This window comes from Biomphalaria glabrata, chromosome 8 (assembly GCF_947242115.1).
Source record: "Biomphalaria glabrata chromosome 8, xgBioGlab47.1, whole genome shotgun sequence".
Lineage (NCBI taxonomy): Eukaryota > Metazoa > Mollusca > Gastropoda > Planorbidae > Biomphalaria > Biomphalaria glabrata.
The window spans coordinates 14,826,063-14,851,512 of NC_074718.1; the positions used below are offsets into that span (position 1 = coordinate 14,826,063).

Sequence of the window (25,450 nt, forward strand, 5' to 3'; positions counted from 1 at the left end):
TTGACCGGCCAGCTAAACCAGGTGTGTGTAAACATATAATGTGGCAGCATCAGGAGAAAACAAAACAAACTATGATTTTTTAAAAGTCAGGGGGAGATAAAGCTGATATACTTGTAACAACATGACATGTTGCGCAGTTGTTGCAGGCTCTACTAGATCTAGTATTCTAGTACTACTATCTATTCGATGAGCTGTGCCTAATATAAGAAGCTACTAGATCTAGTCCTAGAATATACTGCATTGGCAGTTTATACTCTACGTCTACGACTATAGTACTACTAGTAGTAGGCCTAGTTGATACTAGAGTCTAGTTTGTACTACTTAAAACTAGATATCTAGTACTATGAGTAGATCTATAATATAATAAAATAATAGCGTATAAAGATAATATTATAATCCACCCACTACTGGCACTATTGCCAGAAGTGGCAGAACTTAGAGATGAAATAGAAATAGAAGTGAAGTTTGAAGAAGTGGTCTAAGTCTAATACTAATGTCTATACTGAGTAGACTGGTCGGATCTATATAATATATATATGGCTCCTTTTGTCTCGAAAGGCAATGGATGCGCCCAGTAAGTCACTGGTTTTGGTTTAGTCTTTGAGATGGGGCAAAATCTGGTGTGGTTAATCAAGCCAATTCTAGAGCAGCAGACTTTGGCACAGTTCATGCATGTGTATGCATCTGATTTACGGCTAGCGGATCAGGCAGCTTTCTTTTTTTCCTTCTTAATTAAGAATTAATTTCTTTTGCTCTCAGTGAGGGTTGTGCCAGCACACACAGTCTGTCTCCATGCACTCCGGTCTTTGGCTATTTCTTCCCACATACTTTCGTCGATGTCTGTGGCTCTCATATCTCGCTTGCAGACATCTCTATATATGTTAGTCTTGGGCGGCCCTTGGGTCTGACTCCCTCCACAAGCTCAGCATTAAAGATATCTTTCGGGATTCTTACCACTGGCATGTGGGTGACATGTCAGAGCCAGCGTAGTCTTCTTTGTGTCAGGAGCCCATGCATGCTGTTCATATTGGCCAATCTCAAAACTTCCTGATTGGAGACATGGTCCCTCCAAAAGATGCGGATTATGCGTCACAGGCAGGGCAAGTGGAAACTATTCAATCTGTGCTCTTGGTACATGTATGTTGACCAGCTTTCACTGCGATAAAGAAGAGTGCTCACAACACAGGCATTGTAGACTAGGATCTAGTTACATAGAATCTAGATTTAGAAGATCTAGTCTAGTAAGCACTCTAAGAATAGATATATATATTAAACCGCCTGTGTTCAATCCATTAAGTTACCACAATACCACCCACGGCCACAGGTAACATTTGATTTTTTTGTTGTCATTCCCTTCAAATAAAAATCTAGATCTGATCTAGTCTAGATCTAACGACACAGACCTTACTAGAAAACAGCTTTTTTTTCACACTGGGAAACTGAGCTGTCCCCCCCCCCCCCTACACACACACAAAGTTAGGGTGTATTTACCAAAGTTCAGAGGGCTCCTAAAATCTCCTAAAAAATTAAAACTCTCCTAAAATCCTAAAATTCTCCTAAAAATTGCCAGAAGTCTCCTAAATTTTGTCCACTCTCCTAAAAGTTTTAACCAATATTTTTTAAAAATATAATTTTGCTTATTTTTTGAAAAAAAAAAAATTGGGGGAAAAAACAACAGCTTAACTAGGCATTCTGATTGCATGATGTTACGGGCTAGCTGTGACATGTCTACACCGCCTTTCACCCACTTGTGAAGCGCGAACTCGTGATTGAAGATGGCATTGACTCAAGCAAGCATTTCTCTTGGCATTATTTTTTTTTAAATTAAATTAAACATTGCAATCTATCCAGAAGAAATGAAGAAACTAATAGTGGAGAATTAGACAAGCTCTTATCCGAATCACAAGAAAGATGATGTACTGCTATAAGCTATGACCAATGTCTAATCTTTCGCCTAAGAACCTGAACCTCAGAATGTGGCAACATATGTTCTGGAAATCTAAAAATTGGAGTGTCACCAGAGCATGCTTACCATTGTCTTTCAATGCTGCAATCCTTATCAAGAGACACAAACAAGACACTGGCCCCAAAACACCCCTATAAAAAGAAAACTACATGAAGAGCTACCTGATTTGGAAACCACTGTGCAGTTCATTATGTATATTGGTCTAGTCATCTGAATGCTCCAACATCATAATGAGAACGAAGAAAAAGAAGAACCATAACAATATATGGTAACACTGTATTAAATTTTAAAAATGTATTTTAAACTATTTGTCTCTGAATAAAACAAATGACAAATTTGTAATACATATTTTTTAATACACATTCTCAAAACTCTTGTCTTTCTGAGTTAACTAAACAAAATGTGTCTTAAATTTTAGAAATAGAGCATGCATGGAGTAGTTCAGCTATAGCTATCAAAATAAAGGCTCATTTCTTAAAAAATGGTCAGCTATTCACTAAAATTAGAAAATATTCAGTGCTCATTATATAGAAATGATTAGTGTAGATATGAATATGAATGAATACTGTTTATGTTGGCATTTTTTTTTATAGTGGTCAGCAGGTCATAATGTTATCCCATTGCCCTTAAAAATATTTTTTCTAATTTCCTCATTTTTGCTGTCTTTGTGTCTACCTACTATTCTTCTATATATTACCAAGGAACAAATTAGTCTGACTTTAGTGTCAAAGGGCATCACTTTCTTTCCATATTGTCTTTAGCTTCTCAAGTGCTGGTGGTGCATGAGCTATTCTGGCCACAAGTTTATGTTTAGTTTCTTTGGCTGAAATAATAGCTTCAGGATATTTAAAACTTCTGTCATTTCTTTCACTGATGTCCATTTTAAAGCTTTATTTACATTGGTTATAGTGTACATTTATTTGTATACCATACGCTATGGAATTCTTTATCTAAGTGCATCACCAAGTCAGCTAGCTCTTTCTCTGTCCATACTAGACCATCTATTTCTTCCTCAAAATATAATTTAGTAATTCTTCTGTTACCTATAACTTTTAAGATCATTATCCTTTATAGGAAGCAACCTTGTCTCCCTCCAACTATGGTTTTAAATCAGAAATGAATGATACTGTTGAAGCACAATGTGCTATTGGCCTGATTGAAATAACTAATGCTAATAATAGATAAAAAGAACTACTGCTTATTAAGATTTGTTTTAAAAGAAATGTGTAAAAAAAATAGGTCTACAATGTGCATGTTTTTAGTTAAATGTTTTCTGCTAATGTCTACTCCAGAAAACACATTTAGTATGTAATAAATTTTTGAGTAACATTTTGACAAATAAAAAATATGCTCTATTTTCTTTCATTTAGTGTTCACAGGAGCAACTTGTAGAGTTGCATAGACACCTTTTTTTAAAGAGTCTCATCAAGATATTTTATCATGTTATCTTATCAATCTTGGGAAAATCCATGTAAAATGACATTCAAGATTTTGAAATAGATATCAAATTGTGTTTACAAAGACATCTGGAGAATAATTCACTTAATTTCAATTATGGACGACAGGAAGCAAAACTTGAATGAACTCAGAACTGTCATTAAAACTGAGAAGATAGAAAGGTCTCTGCCTTTAGAGACACTGGAAAACAGTTTAACTGGTCACATTTTCAAATTTATTTTAAAGGAAGAAGCAGAGGTAAAATATTTGTTAATATAAGGGTCAAAATTAAAATTATAAGCTTAACGTTTCAGATTTTTCAAAGATATGGATATGATAGAATAGTTGACTTTTTTTTTTATTATGAAACCTTTTGAATGTCTAACTTTTTAATAAACTTTGTATCAATTTTTCACATAAAAAATATTGTCTGTTAATGTCTATAATTACAAAATGATTTAAGTATAGAACCCACATTCTATTTATAAAGACATCTGAAGAACTAATACACCCAATGTTGGATGACATAAAAGAAAACTTCACTAATGATATAAAAAATGCCATGAAAGTTGAGAAGATAGAATCCTCTTTACATTCAGAGACACCAGAAATTACATCCACTGATCATACTGTTGAAGAGAGACAGGTAAGACAATTGTAACACATATGAATAAATATTTTTTTTACGTAATCATCATCAAACATCATGGAGAGATTCAAATGTGCTATATCTTCATTAGGCCTGGGCAGCCTTACCCATGGGGAGGGCTTGTCAGTGCATCTTCTTCCAGACTCAGTAGGGTTTTTTGGGACTTATTTGGATTGTTACCAGACAAAGATGAAGGTGTTAGATCTCCATGTTGGGCCAAGGAGTCTGCAATGATTTTGCAATTCAGTCTTGTAGGTTAGAGGTGATCCTTAAAGGGCCCACTGATATATTAGTATTGGTTGTTAAAAGATAAGTTTTGATATTTTCAGCATAAATAGCATAAGCTATGAACTACAAACTATCAGCATAGTAGAACATAGCATGAATTTCTTCTTGTTGACAAAGAAATGATCAAATAGATGTCCTTCTCTGGTGTATGTCTTCTTTCCTAGGGCTCACTGTGATCTTCTCATGGAAATATTTGTTAAAGGTCAAGGCTGGGGGAATGGAGAAAAAAAACTCCTACAGTAGACATATTAAGAACTTTTGTTCAATTATCAATGGCATAGGAAGGACACACTCATGAAACTAAGTGGGGAGATGGCTAGTAGCATTGACCTCTTCCCTACAATAAAAAAGGGATTAAATGATCAGCTATTTAGTTGACAGGACCATTAGATAGAGGGTCTAAAAAAAAAGGATCCAATTAATCATTTCTTTCCTTTGGAATAAGTATTTATCTTTGATCAAAGGGCTATTGGCTTGACACTTTTGAAGATAAATGGCATATGTATGCATCACAATTACCCTCTGTATCCTAAGCAAAGATAAGTTTCACCACTTCTCAATTTATAATGTGATTTTTTAAGTTACTTTTTTTTTATCACTGTCACTGAAAAAATCTAGTCTGTAAATATCTATAACGAAAGCTCTTTTTTTTTTCAAGTCATATGAAGAACAAAGTCACTCAGTGTTGGATGACATTAAACAAGACTTTACAAATGATCTCAAAAATGCCATAAAAATTGAGAAGACAGAATCCATTTTACATTCAGAGACACCAGAAAATATTTCCACTGGTCATACTTTAGAACAATTTTTAGCAGAAGAGAAACAGGTGAGATATTGTATCATACTGCATTACAATTTTTAAAAAATTTATTTCATTTCTTTTTACACATAAATGTGACTTTTGTAAATAAGTTGATTTTTTTTCCCTTTAGTTGAATATCTACTAATAAAAGATCTTTATTTTAGGGGAAATCTCTTTCGTGTGACATAAGCAAAGTTCATTTGTTTTTTATGTGTAAATAGTGTAACGTTTCCCACTATCCAGGCTCTCTGCAAACTGCTCCACATGACACCACCAAAAAATTTAAAGAAATTGACAACTCGGGGCTCCAAAATAACGTAACGGTTTAATGTTCAATAAATCACAGCCAATACTGTACAAATAGGCAATATGTAACACAGACTGTACAAATATCTCTCTTTTAAGAACCGTACTGCTGTATCTACTCTTGCACAAAGTTTAACTGTTCAGGACAGTCTTCATGCAATGGGTTTGTTGTGTTGCAGCTGAAGATTATAATGCCATCTTGTACTGATAAGGTGTCTAGACTGTACTTGACACTACTCTGCACTGACTAGTCTTAATGCACCACACAGAACCATCCCTGAACCAGATCATCTGTAGTGAACCAGGACTGTACTGAGCTGTTGTACTGAACCGACTTGACTGTGACACCTCCGCTCTTTATATAGGATCCCTAATGGCCTTCTAGAACCGATGGAACATCTCTCAACCATTCTGATTAATCACATGACTGTCAGTCAGTAGAACAAAGTATGAATTTCTACATGTAGACAAAGAAATGATCAAATTGATGTTAACAACCATTGTATGTAATCTTTTCCAGTGCTCATTGTGGTTCTCTTGTAAAGGGAGAGTGAGGAAAAGGAACTAGAACTATGCTGTCTGTTTTGGAGTGTAGCTCCAGATAGCTAACCAAAGGTTTTAGTAAGGGAACACGATAATGGTTCACTGACAAAGTATTCTCCACAGTTGTTTCTGACAAAAAAAAAACTAAACTATCACCATCAGCTGGTTCACAGAAGACAAATGGTTCACATGACAAATGGCTCACTAACAATTTTACCTGGTACCCATTGGTTGAGCCACTTTCTTTTTGTTATTACTGGCTGACCTTGACTTAATTGAGCATTAATTAACTGGTCTGTTAGATTGCTCTATGGATGAGTGTAATATTAAAATTATATATTATATGGTGGGTTATCATGATTAATGTTTTAAACTCTTTACACAATCAGATTTCTCTAGTCAATGCTTTGAATAGTGGATTATGAGCCTGTAAATTTAAAATATCTAATGGTGCTTGTGTTACATCATTGAACTTGTTTTCTTCTATCTGTAATGCTTTAGTTTTTGATTCAAATTTTGTCTGAAAATTTGAGCAGTAGTCTCCACATGGTGCTTTTGTATCTTTAAGTTTTTATTTTTAGAATATTTTTAGATATAAATCCTTTAAAATGCTGTACTTTGATTAATTTAACACCCTCCCCTCCCATTTTTTTCTAATTTTTTTTATGCATCTCCTGATTTAAATGCCAGTAATATACAGTTTAATCACCACACATATTTCTTAGGATCAACAAATGCAGACCTATGTTTAAAAAAAAAATGTGCACCCTCAACCAGCATTATAATATGCCCTCACACCAGCACTACACATTTTCCTGTGAATTATAGAAGCTCTGAGTGGAAAAAACATTTTTAATTTGCTTTTCCCAGCCATATAGACAGTAGAATTTCAAATAATGGAGACACATTGAAAGCTAATTATGGGTCTACCAGGTGGCCAACAAATGAAAATAATCAAAATAGATGTTATAGAAGATGAAACATTTTCCAGCTATCCAGATATCTTTACTGGCTTAAGCTGTATAGAAGAAGTATACACTATCAAAGATAAATTGTGTTGTTCACCAAGCAGGAAAAGTTTCATGCTCAGAGGAATGGAAAATGAGGATGTCAAAGAGAAAGTAGATCATCCCACTGCTTGAGTCAACTCACTACTTATGATAGAAAAGAAAGGAAGTGGTTTAAAGATTTGTCTAGACCTTTAGAAAAATAGACAAAGAAAATATTACTAACAAAGAAATAGCTAGAAGACTTAACTGGCAGTCATGTGTTTACAGTGTTAGATGCCAACTGTGCTTTTTGGCAAATAAAACTAGGCAAAAAATCTACAGATCTCACAACTTTTTAACATACCTTTTGGTAGTTACAATTTCCTGCAACTACTGTTTGGACTTAACTCTTCTGCAGAAGTATTTGCAAAAAGCTTTCGACAATATACAACAGCAAAATGTTGATAGCAGCTAAAACAATAGAAGAGCATGACAAATAAAAATTCTTGATATAGCAAGAAGGAAAGGAATCAAATTGAAGCCATCAAAATATCACCTAAGAGTACAAGAATAAGTTAGAAGTAAAGAAGTACATATCATTACAGATTATTGTATAAAGCCTAATGACTTATATATTGAAGCAATACAATCCATGCCAAATCCCTACAAATAATCATGGTAAATTCCTATCAAAACATTTTAGAAAAAACTGCTCCACCAAGTAATATTAATAAAGGGACTAATTTTAATAAGACAGTGAGCTAATATGGTTGGAACAACATTAGATTTTTTAAAGAATTTGATTACAACTGTCCCTGTTTTAGACTTTTGTGATGTTTCACAGCCAGTTAAGTTGTCTGTAGATGCTTCTTTGCAGGGACTTGGAACAGTATTTATGCAAAATGAAAGGTCATTGGCTTATGCATCTCTTACAGACTGTGAAAATGATATTCTCAATATGGATTCAGGAGTGGCAGATCCACCATAGACATATCCTCTCTACAATTATTGCAGAGAACTTCAGAGAGAGACAGACCCCTTTACATTGTTTTCGTTGACCTGACTTACGCTTTTGACATGGTCAGCAGAAGTGGCCTTTCCTCCCAAACTACTGAAGTTCATTGAGTGTTTTCAAAATGAAAAATTCAATGGAGCCCAATCAACACCTTTTGAAGTTAGCAGTGATGTCAAGCAGGGATGTGTGCTCGCACCTACTCTGTTTGGCATATTCTTCTCCTGCCTACTGCATTATGCTTACAACGAAGATACTTATCAGTGAACTCCTGTATGCTGATGATGCAGCTATTGTGGCTGACTTTGATACTCAGCTTCAGTTCCTGGTTGACAAACTATCTGCTTCTTGCCAAAAGTTCAGCTTAAATATTAGTCAAAGCAAGACTAAGATACTAGTTCAGAACACAAATACTGCACCTCATGTAACCATTAATGGCCAACCACTAGAAATTGTTGATCTTTGCTCCATCATATCCAGCGATGCTCTACTTGATAAAGACATTAACAACAGAATAGCCAAAGCAATTGACTCGCGTCACGGTTGCAGAAAAGGTGTGGGCAACATATTGCTGACTAACAATACTAAATCCTTAGTCTAACAGAGCAGTGTGATGAACACTTTGCTATACGGAAGTGAAACATGGTCAACCTACTCATGGCAGGAAAAAAAGCTGAATGTCTTCCACCTCTGATGCCTAAGGCGGCAATATAAAATAACCAATGATGAAGGGAGACTTCCACAAGACATTGTGTATGGCGATCTTAAAGAAGGCAGGAGAGCTGCTGATTGCCCACTTTTAGGGTATATGGTATATTTAGGATGTATACAAACGCGACATGAAGCTCTTCGAAATTGACACTAGCAGCTGGGAAAAAAGTGGCACTGGATAGATCCACTTGGAGAGTGAGCATAAAGGAAGAGTCCGGGATTGCAGATGCCATACATAATAGTAGTAGAAAGAATGGTGAAAAGGCCACAACACCTGGTGATTACATATGTCCATCCTGTGACCGCAGCTGTGTATCAAGAATTGACCTCTTTAGCCACACAAGATGTATAATGCTACAGATCGTGGTAAGAACTACTTACTATTACCTTTAGTACATTATTGCAGATAAATTTTATCTCAACACTAAAAGTTTCAGGTGTGATAATGCATATTTCACAATTTTCTCCTATTGGAAGTAATTAGTGGAAATGGATCCCAAAAAATTTCTTGACCTCTCTAAAAGCTGGGGTTTTAGGCACATTACGGCTAGCCCCAGATATCCACAATGGCATGGCTGAAAGACAGTGAAATAGCATCTTTAAAAAGCTAGAACGTCTTTTCAAAACCCACTTGCACTTCTGAAATGTTCCATGCCCCAATGGATCTTTACTTGCATGGCTGCTCATTGGCTTTCATCTGAGGACAAATCTTCTGACAACTGAGGGTTATTTCAGACCTCAGATCCCAGACAAATAGAAGTGGAAAATGTTAGGAAAACATGAAAAAGGCATCAAGAAAAATCTAATAAAAAGTCATCACAGAGTCTGCCTGAAAACAGAGTTTGGATGCAAAAGAAACCTGACAATTCATGGGAACCAGCAATGGTCATTTCAGAAGCGGAGACCCCTAGATACTACTGGGTAAAAACACAAGATAGAACAATGTAGTGAAGAAATAGGAGAATGTTAAGAGACATATTTTGCGGGTCAAGGATTATGCCTGACATTTTTAAAATGGACATACCCTATGACAGTCATTACTATACAACTATTGCTATCAATTTGCTGCCAGTGGTCATTCAATATGGCAGGCAAGTTTGGCCACTACTATGTTACCCTAATACAGATATTTAGATACATCTTTTTTATTATTATCTAATGTTGATATGACTAATTTCTCTAGTTGTAAACCAAAACTCCTGGCTTTTACAATATTATATTGTGTGCATTGATAATAATATTGATAATTTCTATTGTGTTTAACCAATACTCAATTAACTAATATATGTTGTTTATAGTGAGACAGAAAAATCATTTGTATAGTTGATTTAATATATGAATGTTTTTAAAGAGGGAGATGTGATAGTAAGATGGTTTGTTTTTGAGAGACTAGTAGTGTATGGTGTGTTATTATGTTTTGACAAACTAGATGACCTTTCTTGTTAGTACTTTGTCACAACACACAAGATGTCACAAAGTGTGTTGTGGTGCCGGGGATTTTATTTGAATTAAAAATAGTTGAATAAATGACGATCTAGGAATCACAATAAAAGATTCTTTGTAAAAACACAACTCTGGAACTTTATTTAAATATAAAACGTAAGTACAGCTTATGTACAATTTACAGATCAACAGATAAATAACATTACAAAGGCTTTAATCAGAGCTCTTAGAAACGTGACTATCTACTAGGAGATTCTTTCATCGACTCCCTTCTTTTTCCCTCGTCAATTCTCTGGCGCTAACTCATTTAAAAAAAATGTCTTTATTTAATTTCAAATCAGCCAATAGATTTGCAACATCATAATTACGTCTTGGGTAAAACCTGAGGCGCTGTTAAGGATTTAGATTTGTGGGGTAATTCCTGAGGCTCAGTCAAGGGTTTATATTTCTATTTACACATAAGCTTTTAAAAGTGAAATATACAAATAAATTTATAATGGCATCTGTGACATATTACCCCCCCCCCTCCATTTAGCATTTGTTTGGTAATAGAAATGCTCATATGTATTAAAATTATTTAAATATACATAAGATACCATACATGAAATTATAGAAAAATGGTTGAGGTAACATATGACTATGCTCTGAAAAATAAAGTCAACTTGAAGATAACAATAAAAACAAAATGTAAATGCAGTGTCAGGTATATGAGAACAAAATTATTGATGACTTGGAACACCTGTTTCACTATTCAAGTGGTTATGAAAATGAGACAATATCAAAAGTTGTACAAAGCATAATAGTTGAATAAATTAAATCTTGAATTGAATGAGTTACTTCTCTTCATGGTGCTTCATGATAAAATTAAAATATGACAATACAAAACTGATATACTACACCTGTGGAAGAAAATATATATACAATTATGTAAAGAATTAAATACATCTGGAAAGTGTGTCAGCGAAGACATTCTCACGTCCAGGAATTGTCTTGACCTCAAATTGGTAGTCTGTGAGTTGTAGACTCCAACGAGTTAAACGACTGTTCGCTAACTTCTTTGAGTTCAGAAATGCTAGTGGTGCATGATCAGTTAGGAGTGTGAAATGAGCACCTAATAGATATCTGGAGAACTTGGCTATGGCCCATACAATGGCTAGACATTCACGTTCGATGGTTGAGTATCTGGTTTCAGCTGTTGACAACTTCCTGCTGATGAAAAATACTGGGTGCAAAGTCTCTTGGCATTTCTGTGAAGTGTCTTGATATTTCTGTATTAGGCATGCACCTATAGCTGAAGATGAAGCATCTGTGGCGAGGTAAAATTGCTTCTCTGGATTCGGAAGTTTGAGAATAGTGTCTCTTGAGAATTCAGCTTTAATGTTCTCAATAGTGGTATGTAACTTTGTAGACCATGGAATCTTCGTTGGCTGTCCTTTCTTAGTGAGTTCAATTAATGGAGCTATGAGTGCTGTGTAACCTGGTATGAAATGTCTGTAGAAATTACACAGACCCAAAATACTTCTCACTTGCTTTTTACAGGTGGGGACTTTGATGTCTGGTATGCATTGAATAATGTTCTCTTGTGGTCTCAGCGAATTGTAGCTGACTTTATAACCCAGGAAGGATATTTCTGACATGGCTAGTTCTACCTTACTAGGCTTTATGGTAAAACCATGTTGTTTCAGTATGCTGAAAACTTCTTGTAGTCCTTTGATATGTTCGTTCCATGTCTTATGGAATATGCAAATGTCATCTATATATGACACTGTGTCAGAGCGATTGCCTAGTATGCTGTGAATGGCTCTATTAAAGGTGCTGCTGGCGTTGACTAGACCAAATGGCATGAAGTTGAAATGGAATAGTCCATAAGCTGTGGTGAATGCCGTAAACTGTTTGCATTCTTGTCTGACTGGTATTTGGTAATAATCTCTGGACAGGTCTATTTTGGTGAAGAACTTTGCCTCTGAAAATTTGGTCATAAGATCTTCAGGATTTGGCATAGGATATGAGTCGAGTTGGGTTATTTTATTCAACTGTCTGAAGTCGACACACATTCTTGGAGTTGTCGTTTGCTTCCGTTTGACAAGAACTATTGGTGCAGCATATGGAGAGTTGGAATGTTCAATGATTCCTTGCTCTAATAGTTGGTTAATTTCTTGTTTAAGAAAGTCTCTGTAGTGTACTGGTAATGGGTAAGGTCTTGCTTTTGTAGGCTTGGAATCAGTAAGTATTATATTATGTTCCGCAATTGACGTTTTGCCTGGAACATCTGTAAATATGTCTGAATTTTCTTTGAGAATGGTAGTCAGTTCTTTCTGCTTTTGCGGTGTCATTGAATTGAGTTTGATGTCTTGCCAAAATTCAGTTTGTTTGGTAGTTGTTTGTGGCATATTAATGTCGTCAAATTCAGACGTGTCATTTTCATCTTCTTCTGGTATGACTGCAAGACATGATATGGCTCTTTCATTTTGTTCTGGGCTTGTGGTACCTTCTTCAAAGTTCAACAATGGACATTCGGGAATTGGAGGTGGACTTATGACCGGTAGGGATGGGCTTGATGTAACTGGGGGTGTCCATGTTGAATGTTCTTGATTGTTGCTGGCTACTGGACTAGTAACTGGTTCTGTTGCATTCTGCATAACTTGAGTAACTGAGGTAGCCATGTGATTATTTTGGCTAACTTGTTCAGGTGCCAAATGTTCTTGTTGTCTGGACATGGATCTTGTCATTACTGCCAAACATTTTTGACCTTGCTCTATGGCATTTGTCCATTCAGTAAGTTCTTGAGGAGTGCATTCTTTAACTCCCTCTGTTTCCAATGATTAGGTCCACTGGTAGATTGGGTGTAACTAATGCTTTTGTTCGACCACTGAAGAATGGTGTAGTAACATAAATGATGGCTTCAGGTAATTTGCTGACAGTTCCGTTGAAGGCAGTGGCTTGGACGTGGTTGCCTGTGAAACGGTTTGCGTGTACGAAGCGTTCATGTACTAATGTGGACGTGCTTCCAGTGTCACGAAGAACTTCCACCTTCTTGTCTCCTACAAAGCCTGGATAAAATTTGAGACCATTGGATTTTGCAATGACTGTCATAGTTGAATGCTCATTGTAATAGCTTCTGTTATATGAGCTTCTGTTTGGCATATATTGTGGTCTGGAGTCCTGTGAATGACTTCTGTAGCGAGTTTTGTTATCTGGTTTATTATTTCCAGGTGCTTTGTTGAGATTGTATTGCTCTCTATTGCTGTATCTTTGAGTTGGTGATGTGGGTCTATCAAAATTTTGATCTTTGGAGACTGCCTGTTTTTTCCAACATTCATGAGTTTGGTGACCCTTTTTATGGCAATATGAACATTCTGTGGTTCTCCTGCGGCATTGAGACGTGAAATGCCCTAGTTTATGACATTTGTTGCATTTGATTTTGTCATCTGACTTATATCTTGCATTTTTGTCTTGAGCAAAGCAGACAAAATTTTCTTCAACAGATGGTTTGACTGACTTGTTTGGATAGGCTGCTTTATATTGTCTGATGATCTTGGTTAATGTCTGGATATCTCTATAATGTAGGATTGAATATCTTCTGAGTGAGCATGGGTAATGTTGTCGATAATAATATGTTGACGAAGAGCTTGGTAACTTTCTTCTATTTTGGCCATGGATACCCATCTATCAAACCACATTGACATATTAGCTACAAAAATTTGAGGATCATCATTTTGCTGTGGCCTTTCATTATAGAATTTCTTTCTATAGTTGGCTGAAGTTGCTCCGTATTGGCGCAGTAGAGCTTCCTTGATATCAGAGTAAGTGCTGCGTTCATTGATGGACAGTTGTGAGCAAATGTTGACAGCTTTGCCAGTCAAGAGGGTGAGGAGTGAGCTCGACCAATGTGCTTCAGGTAGACCAGATGTTGTAGCTATTTCTTCAAATCTTATGAGATACGAGTCCATATTGTCAATGTTTTCGTTGAAAGCCGATATTTTGTTCATTAATCTGTATTTGTCAAACATATTTGAGTGACCTTGAGTTGGAATGCTTTCTTTATTTTCTTTCTTTTGTTTTTCGAATTCCATTTTTTCTTTTTCATGTTGCCTTTGTTTTTCAGCGTCTTGCCTTTGTTTTTCAGCTTCTTGCCTTTGTTTTTCAGCTTCTTGCCTTTGTTTTTCGGCGTCTTGCCTTTGTTTTTCAGCTTCTTGTAATTTTTTTTCTTCTAATTGCATGCGTTTTTCAGATTCTTGCCTTTGTTTTTCAGATTCTGTCTCTTGATATTCTTTCTCTTCTTGTTTCTCTGCCCACTGGTCTGGCTTTGAAATTTGCTTTTCTTTGGCTAATTCTATCAATTCGAAGAGTCGTTGTGTTCTAGAACCGGAAGCCATATTTAATTTTTTTTTTGTTAGTTTCTTGTATTGGAGCAAAATGTTCAATATCTGGATTTTGGCTTTATCTCAGATATAATAATAATATAATGACAAAGTTCTTGAAGCCTCAATTTGCTAATAAATTCTTGACAGTAGACCTGTAGTTACTGGAGTCGTATGATTGATATATAGATCTATTGAGCCGAGTACTTTTTTACTGGTTTAACAGTTGGTTAAATCTGGTCTTCTGTTTACTTTGTGCCAGACAAATGATTATTTACTGGTCTTCTTTATAATGACTATAATGCCAGTTATTTGCTTTACTGGTCTTTTATATTGCCAGTTATTATGTATATTGGTCTTATTCCTTTTGCCAATTACATATAATAATAGATTTCGTGAGTTAGACGTAACTCTAACGAAAATCTTTATAAAAGAATTATCGATAACCAACTGACCTGTTAAACACAGAAATTCTGTCCTCCGTTAAATAAGAATGAAGTTCCTTTGAAGAGTTTAGAAATTGGTCCTAGATCTTGAATAAATCTCGTTAGAAGTTGTTCATAAACTTGTATTAGTCGGAGAGTGCCAGAATGTCACAACACACAAGATGTCACAAAGTGTGTTGTGGTGCCGGGGATTTTATTTGAATTAAAAATAGTTGAATAAATGACGATCTAGGAATCACAATAAAAGATTCTTTGTAAAAACACAACTCTGGAACTTTATTTAAATATAAAACGTAAGTACAGCTTATGTACAATTTACAGATCAACACGTATAAATAACATTACAAAGGCTTTAATCAGAGCTCTTAGAAACGTGACTATCTACTAGGAGATTCTTTCATCGACTCCCTTCTTTTTCCCTCGTCAATTCTCTGGCGCTAACTCATTTAAAAAAAATGTCTTTATTTAATTTCAAATCAGCCAATAGATTTGCAACATCATAATTACGTCTTGGGTAAAACCTGAGGCGCTGTTAAGGATTTAGATTTGTGGGGTAATTCCTGAGGCTCAGTCAAGGGTTTATATTTCTATTTACACATAAGCTTTTAAAAGTGAAATATACAAATAAATTTATAATGGCATCTGTGACATACTTGCTTGTTTGAACAGCTAATATAGGGTATAAGGTGGACTGTGTAGAAAGAGGTCAGTGAACATCAGAGTGCTGAAGAAGATAGCATGTACTCAATAAAATGGAATGTCAATTAATTTAATTGTTTGTAGTTATTAAGTCTTTTCTTAGAGTGTACAAAATATCTAATACAGAATTATTATAATATAAGTAGTTTTATTTATTTTCTTTTATTTTTCTCTAGGAATACAACTCTAGTATCAAATTAAATTAATAATGTATTGATTAGTTTTAGAAAGGTCAGTGAACATCAGAGTGCTGATGGAGACAGCATGTACTCAATGAAATGGAATGTCAAGATAATTAACTTAATTGTTTATAGTTATAAAGTCTTTTCTTAGTGTGTACAAAATATCTGATACAGAATTATTATAATGTAAGAATTTTTTCTTTCTAAAGGAATTAATATGTATGAATACAACTATAGTATCAAATTGAATTAATAATATATTGTTTTAGTTTACAATTTATTTATTTTATCTTGCAGAAAAAAATGGTAAATAAGAATCAAGAATGGACTTTAAACCAAGATATGTATGCTAGAAACACCAAGAAAGATTGGTATGCTCGAAACTTAAATGATGAGGGAGAATTTTCTTATTACAAAAGAACCAACCAGCTGGTTTGTGCAGAGAAAAAATCTGAACAATTTCAAATGGGTACAGAAAAAATCTCAACTTCATTAAAAGTAAAAAAAAAAAAAAATGAATCACTTAAGTAAGAAGCCATTTAATTGTAAAATATGTCAGAAAGAATTCAAACAGTCTTGGCACTTAAAAACCCATGAACTAATTCATTCTGGTGAAAAGCCATTTAAATGTAAAATTTGTCAAAAAGAATTCAATCAGTCCTCCATATTAAAACGCCATGAACTAATACATTCTGATGAAAAGCCATTTAAATGTAAAATTTGTCAAAAAGAATTCAATCAGTCCTCCTACTTAAAATCCCATGAACCAATACATTCTAGTGAAAAGCTTTTTAAATGTAAAATTTGTCAACAAGAATTCACTAAGTACTTATTATTAAAACGCCATAATGTAATACATTCTATTCAAAAATGTAAAATTTGTCAAAAAGAATTCGATCAGCCCTCTGTGTTAAAACGCCATGAACTAATACATTTTTGTAAAAAGCCATTTAAATGTAAAATTTGTCAAGAAGAATACAAATATTCCTACGCCTTAAAATGCCATGAGTTAGTTCATTTTAGGAAAAATCCTATGTAAAATTTGTCAGAAAGAATTTATTGATTCTTCAAGCTTAAAATACCCTGAAATGTTTCATTCTTATAAAACATACAAGTGTGATGTGTGTCAAAAAATTTTATTCACTATATCATATTTAACATACCATCTGGCATGTCATTATGGAATAAATATTAAACTTTTTAAAGTCATATGTGTCAGAAAGAATTCTTTACATCCTCAAGTTTTACAAATTATATGTTATTCACTTTGATAAAACATTAGTTGATATGATTAACCTTAAATAAAGTTTTTTAACATTCTTAAATTTAAAGCAACAATTTAATATACAACTTGCAAAAAAGCTTTTTAATGTTAAATATTTCAGATAATTCAATGTTCCTCAATCTTAAAATTACCATTACCGGTATATGATTATTCTGTGACAGTTAATGATTGCATCTACCACGCCACAACCCTTACCCTTTAAGAGTGGGAGTGGATTTTTTTGCAGAAATCACAGTTTCTGATTAAAAGTAGTTAAATATAATATATGCAACTTGCTGATATTTTAACTCTTTTTGCATAATATGTAAGAGGATTATTAGCAATTGCATCTACCCCTCCCCTAAAATGAAATTTATTGTTTTAAAATGTCATGTTTATAAGCTATTCAACTTTAATATGAAGTAACAATTACTTTAAGCATCTGTCAATTAATATCTTATTTTACATTTTTTATAAGGCTTTCAGCTCATTTCATCATGGCTTTAATTTATGTTTTCAAAATGTTTTCTATTATTATTAAAAATTAGCACTAGCAATGGCTGAGTGTTTATAAGCGCTTAGCTTCCAAACCTGGGGTCCTTATAAATAATAGATAACTGTAATAGACACACTAAAACAACATGAGTCTCAATTAGCACAATGATTTTATTAGTCTCTATTCATCTTCTTTACTCCAGCCACTTGTTATGAATCTGACTTCCTTTTACACACAGTCCTGACACACAGTTGTTCACTCAATCATGTACAATGAAGGTCAACTGGTCATTTCATACACAGGCACACACACTGCACCACCAGCCACTCAAAACACATACACCTACTATCACATCTCCCTCCTTGAGAGCTTTCAGACATATTTAGACTATACAAATGATTTCTCTGTCTCACTATAAACAAATTAGTAAACTGAATACATGTTAAACACAACAGAATGTTCAATTGATAATATTATCAATAGTAACAATATAAATTATTAAATGTGTAGTAAAAAAACAAGAGTTTAGATTTACAAAATAGACATTAATTATATCGAAATATCATAATAATAAAAAGATATACATGTATCTAATTGTCTGCGTTAGGTTGACGTACTGGTGGCCGAAGTTGCCTACCATATCGAGTTATCCCTGGCGGCGGATTGGTAGAGGTAGTCTGTTCCTGTTGCATGTTTGTATCGCTCATGTTCTCTGGTTGTGTAGGTTGACTATTAATGACTGTCTCTGGTGTGTCCATTTTAAAAATATAAGGCATGATCCTTGATTTTGTACATGTGTCTCTTAACATTCTTCTATTTCTTCGGTATGTTATCCCATTCGGTGTTTTACCCAGTAGGATCTCAGGGTCTCCCCTTCTGAGATGACCACTGCTGGTTTCCATAAATTGCCAGGTTTCTTTTGCATCCACACTTTGCTCCCAGGCTGAATGTGTGGTCGCTCGGTGCGTCTCGCTGTTTTGTTATAATATTTTGCTTGATTACTTTTTCTTGTTTTCCAAGCATTTTCTTTTTTGTCTGGGATTTGAGGTCTGAGATAGGCCTCCGTAGTCAGTTGTGATCAAACTCTTTAAATAATCAACAGCCTTCTGATGTTGTTCCAACCATATCCACTCGTTGTCTTGTTTAAGTAACTCCCTTAATGGAGGAGTTATTTCTGACAAGTTTTGTAAGAATTTACCAAGATAATTAATCATACCCAAAAATCTTTCTAGTTCCTTGCGATCTGTAGGGTATGGCATAGATTGTATTGCTTCAATCTTTGAGTCATCAGGCTTTATACCACTATGTGTAATGATATGTCCTACAAACTTGACTTGATGTACTCTACATCTACATTTAGATGGCTTCATTTTGATTCCTTTCCTTCTTGCTATGTCAAGAACTTTCCTAAGTCTATCTTCATGCTCTTCTGTAGTGCTAACTGCTATCAGTATTTCGTCCATGTATGTCTCAACCCCTTGTATAATGTGGAAAGCTTGGTTGAATTGTTTTGCAAATACTTCTGCAGAAGAGTTTAGCCCAAATGGTAGACGAAGGAACTTGTATCTTCCAAAAGGTGTGTTAAAAGTTGTGAGATCTGTACAGTTCTTGTCAATTTTTTAGCATCTAATACCGTGAACACTTGACTGCCCCTCAGTCGGCTAGCTATTTCTTCTATAATAAGTAATTGGTAGTGTTCTCTTTGAATGGCTTTGTTGAGGTCTCTAGGGTCTAGACAAATCATTAATCCGCCTCCTTCCTTTTCAACAATAACAAGTGAGTTGGCCCATGCAGTGGGATGATCTACTTTTTCTATGACACCCTCATCTTCCATTCTTCTCAATTCCTTTTTTAATTCCTCATGTAGTGCCGCTGGGACTTTTCTTACTGCATGTACAACAGGTTTAATGTTGGAGTTGACCTTTATAGTATATTCCTCTTCCATGCAGCCTAAACCAGTAAATACATCTGCGTAGCCTGAGAGTGTATCGTCCTCTATAAAGTCAACTCTTCGGATTAAATTCATTTGTTTTACATCATCTGCACTATAGATTGCAAGGTCTGGAAGGGGAATTTTAAAAATTTGTATATATATATATGTGTGTATGTATACATATGTGTATGTATTTATATGTATAATATATTACACATTCCTTTTTGTCATAAATATCTCCTTTACCTATCCATTAGTCTGTTGGGGCACCATGCAAGATTTGTCAACCGTCTTTCTCCATTTCTGTCTTTTGCATTATAACCTCTTTCAATGTCTTCCCATCACTTTCTCTGCTTCTTCTTTTTCCTGGTGCTGTTCCCTGAATGAAGATCTTTGCGAGCCCTGAAGACCTTGTAATATGGCCATAGATTTTTAGCTTTACGATAGTTAGCAGGTCATTATGGGGTAGAATTGCTGCAGTACTGGTAACCCTGTTTCTAATCTCTTGGTTTGTGATGCGGTCTTTAAATGTGATACCTAGGATCTTTCTGTGGCATCTCAGTTCCATTGCTAGGATCCTCCTCTCTACCTTTGCAGTCAACGTCCAAGACTCACAAGCGTATATATAAACATGTGGCCATGACCAGGAAGCGCATCAGTCTAATGCCTTTGTCCTTCTATTTAATTTTTGTTATCTTTAGATATTTAACTAAAAATCTAACCCCTGGAGATATGGTAATAGTGAGCAAGTTTACACAACCACTGCACATATATTCCTTTTTTTTTTTTGTAAAAAAAATTACAATTTTTAGTTAGGCCTACTTACGCAAAAGCAAAAGAATCGCTCTATAAGATGTGTAGAAATTGTCTCCCTCCCCTTGTTTTACAGTTCCTTTATTCAGCTTTCTAATTCATCTGGTCCCAAAAAGATAGAACCTGGGTGGACAACAGTTCTAACGATTTTCCTAGAAAATAACACTTGATGTCTATATTTGTGAAAAGAATTACTAGCCATGCGGTCACAGTGTGAGTAGTTTGACCGTTATAATTTTTCAAAGTAGAAAAAAAATGGCTACAGGACTAGAAAATCTTGAACAGACCATGTCTTTGTCAAGAACATTTTGTGCACTGTCTTTACTAGAATATTGTATTTATACTTTCAAGTAAAGAACATTTTTTGCACTGTCTTTACTAGAATATTGTATTTATACTTTCAAGTCAAGAACATTTTTTGCAATGTCTTTACTAGAATATTGTATTTATATACTTTCAAGTCAAGAACATTTTGTGCACTGTCTTTACTAGAATATTGTATTTATACTTTCAAGTCAAGAACATTTTGTGCACTGTCTTTACTAGAATATTGTATTTATACTTTCAAGTCAAGAACATTTTGTGCACTGTCTTTACTAGAATATTGTATTTATATACTTTCAAGTCAAGAACATTTTGTGCACTGTCTTTACTAGAATATTGTATTTATACTTTCAAGTCAAGAACATTTTGTGCACTGTCTTTACTAGAATATTGTATTATAATACTTTCGTCAAGAACATTTTGTGCACTGTCTTTACTAGAATATTGTATTTATACTTTCAAGTCAAGAACATTTTGTGCACTGTCTTTACTAGAATATTGTATTTATACTTTCAAGTCAAGAACATTTTGTGCACTGTCTTTACTAGAATATTGTATTATAATACTTTCGTCAAGAACATTTTGTGCACTGTCTTTACTAGAATATTGTATTTATATTTTCAAGTCAAGAACATTTTGTGCACTGTCTTTACTAGAATATTGTATTTATATACTTTCAAGTCATGAACATTTTTTGCACTGTCTTTACTAGAATGTTGTATTTATACTTTCAAGTCAAGAACATTTTGTGCACTGTCTTTACTAGAATATTGTATTTATACTTTTAAGTCTAGAACATTTTGTGCACTGTCTTTACTAGAATATTGTATTTATACTTTCAAGTCAAGAACATTTTGTGCACTGTCTTTACTAGAATATTGTATTTATATACTTTCAAGTCAAGAACATTTTTTGCACTGTCTTTACTAGAATATTGTATTTATACTTTCAAGTCAAGAACATTTTGTGCACTGTCTTTACTAGAATATTGTATTTATACTTTCAAGTCTAGAACATTTTGTGCACTGTCTTTACTAGAATATTGTGAAGTCTAGTAGATGGAGACATGACAATTCGTTCATGCGACTATTTGTTCACCTGACGTATCGATCACCGACAACTTGCTCACAGACAACTTGTTCACCGACATTTGTTTCACTGACAATTCGTTCACCGACCAATTGTTCACAGAGGAATCGTTCACTGGACAGTAGCATATTGTTAATATTATACATTCTATAGTCGCGTACCGGTATTTAATTTGTTAAAAAGATTTGTCGGTGAACAAAATGTCAGTGAACGTGTTGTCGTGGAACAGAACAGAGTTAAGATATGTTTACACAGGTGCCATTTTCCAGAAATATTGCTTTCACCACACACCCACAAGATGGGAATAGTTTTTCTAAAGCCGATTTAAATACCATGTATTTCCTCTCATGCTGGAGGGCTATTTCATCTGGTGGGTGTGGTGCATCATAAAGCATACTGCAATATAAGAAATTATTAAAAAGTCAGTGCTAATAAAGATCTTACAATATTAAAATCAGAATTATTTTATAAATCAAGTACATAAAAATTGTTTATTGATACCTAATATTTAATGATGTATCTATGCTACTCCTCATAGATGGCTCATAGCAATCGGAACTATATTCACAGCTATAGCCTGAATGTAGGGGTGATGATGCCTGGACAGGATATGGAATGTTCATAGCTACATCTGTCTGGGTACCAGTATCTTTCATGACTGTCATACAACATTGTGTATTTAAACAAATATTGAGAGTAAAATTTAAAAACAATTATAATATAAGCAATGAATTTAAATCAAGTCTACAATTCTTTTTGGTGACAAAAGGAAGAAAACTTACATTTACTTCTTTTATGTGATTGTATACACTGCACTTTTATGTGTCCGGTTTCAAATGTGTCTGTATCGATGTACACATGATATACTGATAGTTCCACTGGATCAGCCAAAGTAGCTGCCTCTGAGACACTAGTTAAATCACTCTCAGTTGTCTTAGGTACAAGTACTACAGTTGCATTTTCGTTAATTTGACTTTCCAATCGCTGAAATAAATTTTGATTACGAAGACTTGGGCGTAAAACAAAAAAAACAATTTTGGCAAGGTTCCAACACAAGTTCTAGAAAGACTACAATTTAAAGTTACAGGTTGGGCATATGTAATCACCAGGCGTCGTTGCATTTTCACCATTCTTTCTACAACTATTATGTATGACATCTGCAATCCCGGACTCCTCCTTTATGCTCACTCTCCATGTGGATCTATCCAGTGCCACTATTTTCCCAGCTGCTAGTGTCAATTTCGAAGAGCTTCATGTCGCGTTTGTATAAAGTAAAAGTGGGCGACCAGCGGCTCTCCTGCCTTCTATTAGATCGCCATACAGGATGTCCTGTGGAAGTCGACCTACTGGCATTCTACGAACGTGGCCAAGCCAGCCAAGGCGTCTGCTGCTGATAACAGAGCGGATGTCCTGGCACCCTGCTCTTTGTAGCACTTCCCCATTGGTTATCTTATCTTGCCACCTTATTTTAAAGATCCGCCTTAGGCATCGGAGGTGGAAGACATTCAGCTTTTTTTCCTGCCATGAGTAGGTTGACCATGTTTCACTTCCGTACAGCAAGGTGCTCAACACAGGTCCGGTAGACTAGGGCTTTAGTACTGCTAGTCAGCAATATGTTGTCCCAGACTCTTTTCTGCAACCGTGACATGGTGGCCATTGCCTTGGCTATCCTGTTGTTTATGTAGCTACCGGTACATCTCTAAATATCTAGATTGGACATGCACATGCAGTATCAACAACCTGACAAACTTCTTTAAGACTTATATTTCTTTTTCTAGGTATCTTTATGTATAAGAAAGTTTGTAGCCTATTGGGGTCTGGTTTTATTTTACCACCACCAACAACTTCACAAACTTCTTTAATTAGGTTTATTTTCTTCAATGGTTTGTGTACTTTGTGAAATGGTCTCAGAACTTGAATAATAGTATTGTCAATAAACTGACAATCAATAAGTTCCTTAGTAGTTAAGACATTTTCACTTTCTTCTCTCTTATTTGGTATGTCACTGATGCCATTAACAATATACTGACAATCATTTAGTTCTGAATTGGTTAACAAGATATTTTCAATTTCTTCTCTCTTAATTTCATTTTCACTGACAGCAGCATCTTCAGCTTTGTCTGATTTATCATTATACTCACTAATACTTTTCATGTGATACGTTCTGTTTCCTTCTAGAATGTTACAATTTAGATCAGGATTGTCCATTTCTACCTTATAGGGCCCATCCCCCTGCATGGATAGTATTATTTCAAGTTTTCTTTTCAACTTTTCCCCCTCCCCCTTCCTTATTCTTATATTTGTTTCCTTTCCTCGGCTTCCATTACCTTTATTTCCATTTCTAGGTTATATATAGATCTAGATCTAGTTTTTGTTGGTTTAAAACAAACTCTCTTAGTTCATCACCCTCAATTCCTATCTAGCTATCATGTGGGCTCGTTCTATTATTACCTACAATTAATAAGAGATATAACTGAATACGTTTAAATTAACTTATAAAGGTTAAGTTACCAAGTAACAGTGTTCTAATGACATCTGACAATAGCTTATAAAAAGATCAACACAAAAAAAAATAAATTCGCCCTCAATCTCTATCACTGACAAGGTAATGTACGATTCGACTTGAGATGCCCAATACAACAGACAACAAAATAAAACTCAACTTATCTGTGATGCCAGGGAAGAGCTGACAACTCTTTACACACAACAGTCTCTTTGAGAATGCAGAATCTTCTGGGGTGTCAGGTCACCGTTCATCATCCGTGTAAGCACCTCAGGCATAAAAAATAAATGCAAAACAAAAGTTTGTTTTGCGTTAGGGGTAGAAAATATCACCACACCCCCACCGAACCCCCCCCCCCCCGAAAAAAATCCTGGCTGCGCCCATGGCTCAGGGTGTCACCCCCCCCACACACACACACACTAAAAACATTGCGTGTTGTTTTTGTTTTTTTTGTCTGTTGAGCCATAATACAAATACTTTATATTTAACCACACTAATTGATTGTTAAAATGAGTGTCCATTAAATTGTAAAATTCAGTTGTTACAATTTATTTATTTATAGAATTTGGTAACTGTAGTTTGCTTTAGAATAATATTGAAGATAGAGGTTTTACACCTCAAAACGCTCTGTAGGGGAATTTTAAACTCAAAACCATCTGGAGGGGTTTTAAACTTTAAAAAAAAAAGTCTTCTGTAGGAGAGTAATTTAAACCCCCAATTGGCTTGGCTACGCTCAAATAATTTTAGTGCGTAATTTGCTTTTTTTTTTTTTTACATTGAAGATGTATTCTTTACCTTCAAACGCCGCTGGCGGGGTTAAAAATTCAAAATTCCTTTAACTACACTCATAGAATTTTGAGTGTATAATTTGCTTTGTTTTTAATATTAAAGAGGTATTTTTTACCTTTAAATCCTGCTGAAAAAAGGTAGGGGGGGGGGTTAAACTCAAAACTGAGTCAAAACCCATTTAGCTGCACTCACAACATTTTGAGTGCATAATAAGCTTTTATTTTTTATAATGAAGAGGTATTTTCTAGCTTCAAACCCTACTGAAGGGGGGGGGGGTAAAATCAAAACACCTTCAAAATTTTGAGTGTGTAATTTGCTTTTTTTATATTGAAGAGGGGGTTTATGGTAAATTTTGGAGGTTTTTTTTTAAAATAAAATTCTTCCTTTACTGTTCTTGGAATT

The 25,450-nt window shown here is 34.7% G+C and overlaps 1 protein-coding gene across 3 annotated transcripts; it reads left to right on the top strand.

Annotated features, from left to right (window-relative positions):
• Window positions 1–1,208: 1,208 nt before the first annotated feature.
• LOC106073472 (uncharacterized) lies at window positions 1,209–17,046 on the top strand. Of its 3 annotated transcripts, none has more exons than XM_056039427.1 (5): window positions 1,209–1,324; window positions 3,337–3,661; window positions 3,894–4,049; window positions 4,999–5,169; window positions 16,135–17,046. In XM_056039427.1, the coding sequence occupies exons 2-5, from the start codon at window positions 3,521–3,523 to the stop codon at window positions 16,366–16,368; spliced, it is 702 nt and encodes a 233-aa protein (XP_055895402.1). In that variant the 5' UTR covers window positions 1,209–1,324; window positions 3,337–3,520; the 3' UTR covers window positions 16,369–17,046. The 3 variants fall into 3 exon arrangements, with proteins under 3 accessions (XP_055895402.1, XP_055895403.1, XP_055895401.1); XM_056039428.1 differs by lacking the exons at window positions 1,209–1,324; window positions 16,135–17,046 and adding exons at window positions 1,362–2,234; window positions 5,972–6,072; XM_056039426.1 differs by lacking the exon at window positions 1,209–1,324 and adding an exon at window positions 1,642–2,234.
• Window positions 17,047–25,450: the final 8,404 nt, after the last annotated feature.